Genomic DNA, 5,285 nt, shown 5'->3' with positions numbered 1-5,285 from the left:
GCTTTACATTACAAGACAACACCAAAAATTTGACACCATCAAAAAATTGATTTTTGTACTAGTGCCACCTGGATGTGAATCCAAACAAAGACACCTAGATGTGAAAAACCAGAACCCCACTCACTTTGAAGTACACCTTGTCTTCTTTACATACATGCCATGCTAGCTGCAACTTGTCTTCATTTTCTCTGACACCACAACACTATGTGTCCACCCCTCAGCCACCCTCCACCACCTTAAATTCCACCCAACACCACCATCACTCCATGCACCCATCGTTACCCAACATGGCTAAACTCTTTGTTTCTCTAAGCTTCCTCCTGCTCATCCATGGCTGCCTTGCTTACCAACCATTTTTCCAACAGCAAAACCAGTGCCAGATTCAAAGAATCAATGCTCTTGAACCCATTACACGAGTTCAATCTGAAGCTGGTGTCACTGAGGTCTTTGATTCCAATGAACAGCAGTTCCAGTGTGCAGGTGTTGAGGTCATCCGCCACAGGATTCAACCGCGAGGACTTCTCTTGCCATCGTACACCAACACCCCTATCCTCTTCTTTGTTGAACTAGGTACATTACTTTGGTTTTAGTGTAACATACATAGAGACAAAAAAATGGGAGCCAATACACCGTATATTATACGTGGTATAAACGAGCTGAGCTGAGTCCGAGATTAGACAAGCTTGGGTTGGCCGTTAAATTACTTATCATAGCTAGAGTTTGTGTCTTAGTTCTATTTTTAAAACTCAGTAAAATTCAAACTCAGCTTGTGGGTAGTTTTTCACATTTGAACTCGTTTGTTTATTATTTATTATCATTAATTTATTTTGTATACATTTTTTATTTATTTTTATAATAAATATTTCTAATTATGTTTTAATACTTTATAACATTGTATAAAAGATTTCTATCATAATTTTATTTGGGGTTAAATAGAAAGTCTGTGATTTGTAGAAAGTAATAAGGTTCGGTATTAAAAGTTTAAGTTAATAATCTAGGGTATTAATTTTTTATTTTTTAACATCCTGAGGTATTAAAACCAACATCAGTTAAAAACTCATCATCATACTCAGTAAATCCCATCGATTGCAAAACAAAGGTAGGGTCTAAGGAGGGTAAGATGTAGACAGCCTTACCTTTACCCGTAGGAATAGAGAGGCTGCTTCCAGTGAGACCCCAGCTCGATAGAAGTTTTGCATCAAGCCTTGGACATAAGACACATAACACTCAACACTCGGGACAAATACCGATTAGTGAATGTACCCTTTTGTCGTTCAGCTATCAACGCCACCACATGATGCATGATTAACTGTCCTCAGCTTTTAACGTTATTTTCACGAAATTAGTAAAATAACGTTAAAATTAGTGCACTTTCACTTTTACCCCCGATGGCCCACACATATATACATTATATGCCCATACCGAGGGCGTCAACATCAGTTAAAAACTAATAAGATAATTCATCCTCTCACATCCTTGTACCCAAACTTGTTATATAAACTTTTAATTAATATATTAAATAAAAGCTATATTTAAATCATAGGTTTGTTTACTTGCCCTTGATAAATGAAGTATGAGCTTGTTTTTTTTTTAAACAAGAATTTTTTATGCTTCAACTCGTTTTGAGCTTTTAGCAATAAATTAGTGAGTTGATAAGTGAAGCTTGCGCTCGTTTCAAGCTTTAAACGAACCAATCTCGAGTAGCTCATGAGCGAATTAGCTCGTTTAAACCTCTATTTCTATTTCTATTTGTATTTCTTAACACATCAAAATTTAAACTATCTTAGATCATGTCAAGTTTTACGCGTTAAATATTCAAATATAAAACATATGATTTGAATCACTTTAAAAGTGAACATATGTGGAGAGAAAGCATGATTTTGAATTTTAAATTTTATTGTTCGGGATACATAGGAAGTGGTATTCAAGGGGTGATGTTGCCTGGTTGCCCGGAGACATATGAAGTATCGACCGAACAATTTGAAGGGCGTAAAGGCGGAAGCGCGTTTACGGATCGCCACCAGAAGATCCACCAGTTCTGGCAAGGAGATGTGGTGGCCATCCCTACAGGAGCTGCACACTGGCTTTACAACAATGGACAAGATGAGCTTGTTATCATTGCTTTACTTGACAGCACAAACTATGCTAATCAACTTGATCCAAGCTACAAGGTAAGTAAACTGGAAACAGCCTAATTTATATATACTTGTATAGTGTTTCATGTTTTAGTTTATACTTTTAATTTTGTTTATATTTTAAAGAGTTAAATGTCATTTTAGTCCCTGTGATTGGGGTCATTTTGCCAGTTTAGTCCAAAGGTTTGAAACGTTGTCATTTTAAGCGTTGTTATTTTAGTCCATTGGTTTAACTAGATCCATTTTTTCTCTTAGCTAGAAGGGTCTTCTAGTTAACAGAATAAAGAGATGAAGTTAACCCAGTGGACTAAAATGACAACGTTTGAAACTACTTGGACTAAAATGATTTAGTGGGGGAGCTCTAGTCCTCCTTAACACACTTTTTAGTGGCGGAACTTGAACAAATATATAGGAGGGGGGTCTCGAGAAAATCAGGGGTCGGGAATTATTTGGCAAAATTAATTCAGGGGGATGGACTCAATACGTTTATACAATTTTAGGACGAAATACGCGTAAATTTAGAATATTTAGAAAAAAAAAAAAAAAAACTGGGAGGGGAGGGCAACCCTAGCCAGTTAAAACCTTTGACCATGCTTTTTTGTAAAACCAAAACTCATGGTTAATTTTAATGCTCAAATTAGAAAAAAAAAAAAAAACAAACATAACTTGTCATCAAAATCAACATTCAAGAATCATCACCATTGTTGATCATCAAAATTGTTTCTTGTTGCAGAGATTCTTCCTAGCCGGAAACTCACAAGGAGAACAAGTGCAACAAATAGAACAACCAAGATCATGGGAAAATCTACAACAAGACCGATTACTTAAAAAGGGCTCCGACAACATTTTCAAGGGGTTCACAACCGAAACTATTGCCGAGTCGTTTAATGTAGATCACGAGACCGCAGAGTTGCTTCGCGGTGAAAGTGACCAGAGGGGACACATTGTCTTCGTGGAAAAAGGCCTTCAAGTTATCCAGCCACCAATGCGCCATGAAGAACAAGAATACCGTGGTGGTCCTCGAGCCAATGGTGTAGAAGAAACCATTTGCTCGATGAAACTCCGGGTGAACATCGACGATCCTTCGGAAGCCGACCTTTACAACCCGCAAGCCGGCCGTTGCACACGTCTCAACAGCTTCAAGTTCCCCATTCTTCAGTATTTGCAACTCAGCGCCGAAAGAGGTGTTCTCCACAGGGTAAGAAACCTAAGTAATACATGTAGACTCAACTAAAAATTCTCGATTATATGGTTTATAAATTTTATAAAAAATAATAAACTATGTACATTGGTGTAACTTTGTAGTTAGTAAAAAATATTTATTTATCTGAAGTAATTTTTACAGAATGCCATAGTGTCACCACACTGGATAATGAATGCCCACAACATAATCTACGTGACAGACGGATACATGAGGATTCAGATAGTGAATGACCAGGGTCAAGAGGTGTTCAACGACGTTCTCCAAGAACAACAACTCGTGGTGGTGCCACAGAATTTCGCAGTGGCGAAACAAGCTGGCGAACAAGGGTCTAAGTGGATTTCCTTCAGGACCAACGACAACGCGATAATGAACACCTTGGCCGGAAGGACCTCTGTCATGAGAGCATTGCCTGTGGATGTCCTAGCGAATGCATACCAGTTGTCGAGCGAAGATGCACAGAAACTCAAGTACAACAGACAGGAGTCTGTGTTGTTCATGCCCGGAGGTAGTTACACCGGTTCCCGTGGTGGGATGTAGGAAGCTTAAGGTCGTAGTTAGGTGGTCGAGATTTTGTTAAGAATAAAGGTGTGGTAGTTTAAGGTTTTAACGGGTCTTTGTTTTGTATGACTTTATTTTGTCGACTACTAATTACTAGACTTTTTTTTTCTCGTGTCATACTATCTATTTGATGTTGACAAAGTGCTTTGAGATTATTGATCTGTAAACCTATTTTATTCTTCTTTTTTTTCATGTCACTCACCATGTAACAAAGATAATGGAAGCTAAAATTCTCTCTTTTGCTTGATCAAAGATGAATTATCTAGCTAATCGATGACCGCCGAAGGAATACAATCCAAAGAGAACTAAATGGAGCTCCGAGACCTAAATGGAGCTCTAACCAGAGATGAGATCCTATAAACTATCCGCCAACTTGGATGTACCAAAGATGTGATCTATTTATTTAGATTCATCACGACACAAAGGACAAAGTAATGAAGGAACATGGGAGGCTTTGATGGTGTGAGGGGAGGACCTTCACACAAGGCCCAAGATTTTGAGGGGCATGTGATTTAAAAAAATTCCGATACGTATATGTTATTTTTTTAAGGGAATATGTCACAGAATAGTAACCAAGTTTCAAAAAACACATACCACTTTTAATATAGACCCATTTACAAATCATTTTTTATGGTTTAGAATTTCGCTCACTTGAAATTAGGTTTATTAAACCCAATACTGATTTGATCTTTTTTAAATAATAACAAAACATGACAGAAGGGCACATTTTTCAATCTCGTACAGGGTAACATATTTTCATGTATTTCTTCGTATTTTAGCGTATTTTAGAGTATTTTAGCGTATTTTAACGTATTTTAGAGTGTTTTGACGGAAACAGTGGCTATGCGAAATACAAACCGCAATCGTTTGTGACTATGGGAAACACAAGTTTACGTGAATTCTCAGAGACGCCTCTGTGAAGGAATATCGATTCCTTTTTTATTCAAATTACATCTAGTACTAAATCTATTCCGCATCACCCTCCAGGCATTAATATTTACTTTTCGATGAATTTATTTAAACCAAAGAGTCGGCCTAGACACCAACGGAGATCTAAAATCATCAATCAATAATCTGGTAGACTTAACAGAAAAGAAGTCAATGCCATTGAAATTCCAAAACAAAGTATCCGACAGAGAATTAAGACCCATCATGTCAAGCTTTGATTTAAGGTCATCGAGTTGTGTTTGGTTACATCCACCACAAATCGTTCTTCTCCAATTCCATGCATTTGTGCCAAATAGATGCAAAACCAAGCGTTGTTTGTCCATTTCTATAGCAAAAAGTCTCGGATAGACATCTTTTAGAGCCAAGGTTCCCGTCCAAATATCATACGAAAAAGTTGTATCTCCACGACCACCCTTTTTTGTAATAACCGAGAAAGGAAC

General features: G+C 37.4%; 1 protein-coding gene across 1 annotated transcript; it reads left to right on the top strand.

Moving 5' to 3' along the window:
* The first annotated feature begins 180 nt into the window (after positions 1-180).
* Positions 181-4,014, top strand: LOC110878268 (11S globulin seed storage protein G3-like). Its single transcript, XM_022126546.2, has 4 exons — positions 181-570; positions 1,915-2,171; positions 2,869-3,333; positions 3,481-4,014. The coding sequence occupies exons 1-4, from the start codon at positions 267-269 to the stop codon at positions 3,874-3,876; spliced, it is 1,422 nt and encodes a 473-aa protein (XP_021982238.1). The 5' UTR covers positions 181-266; the 3' UTR covers positions 3,877-4,014.
* Positions 4,015-5,285: the final 1,271 nt, after the last annotated feature.

Source organism: Helianthus annuus, chromosome 1 (assembly GCF_002127325.2).
Source record: "Helianthus annuus cultivar XRQ/B chromosome 1, HanXRQr2.0-SUNRISE, whole genome shotgun sequence".
NCBI lineage: Eukaryota > Viridiplantae > Streptophyta > Magnoliopsida > Asterales > Asteraceae > Helianthus > Helianthus annuus.
Note: the sequence above shows the minus strand (reverse complement) of the source record. Positions and strands in the feature narration are given on the sequence as shown.

Excerpts from the sequence above, each read along its gene's own strand:
- LOC110878268 (XM_022126546.2), top strand. The coding sequence starts at position 267 with ATGCACCCATCGTTACCCAACATGGCTAAACTCTTTGTTTCTCTAAGC. Across the intron at positions 571-1,914 it reads CCTCTTCTTTGTTGAACTAG|GAAGTGGTATTCAAGGGGTG; the intron begins GTACATTACTTT and ends CGGGATACATAG. Across the intron at positions 2,172-2,868 it reads AACTTGATCCAAGCTACAAG|AGATTCTTCCTAGCCGGAAA; the intron begins GTAAGTAAACTG and ends TTCTTGTTGCAG.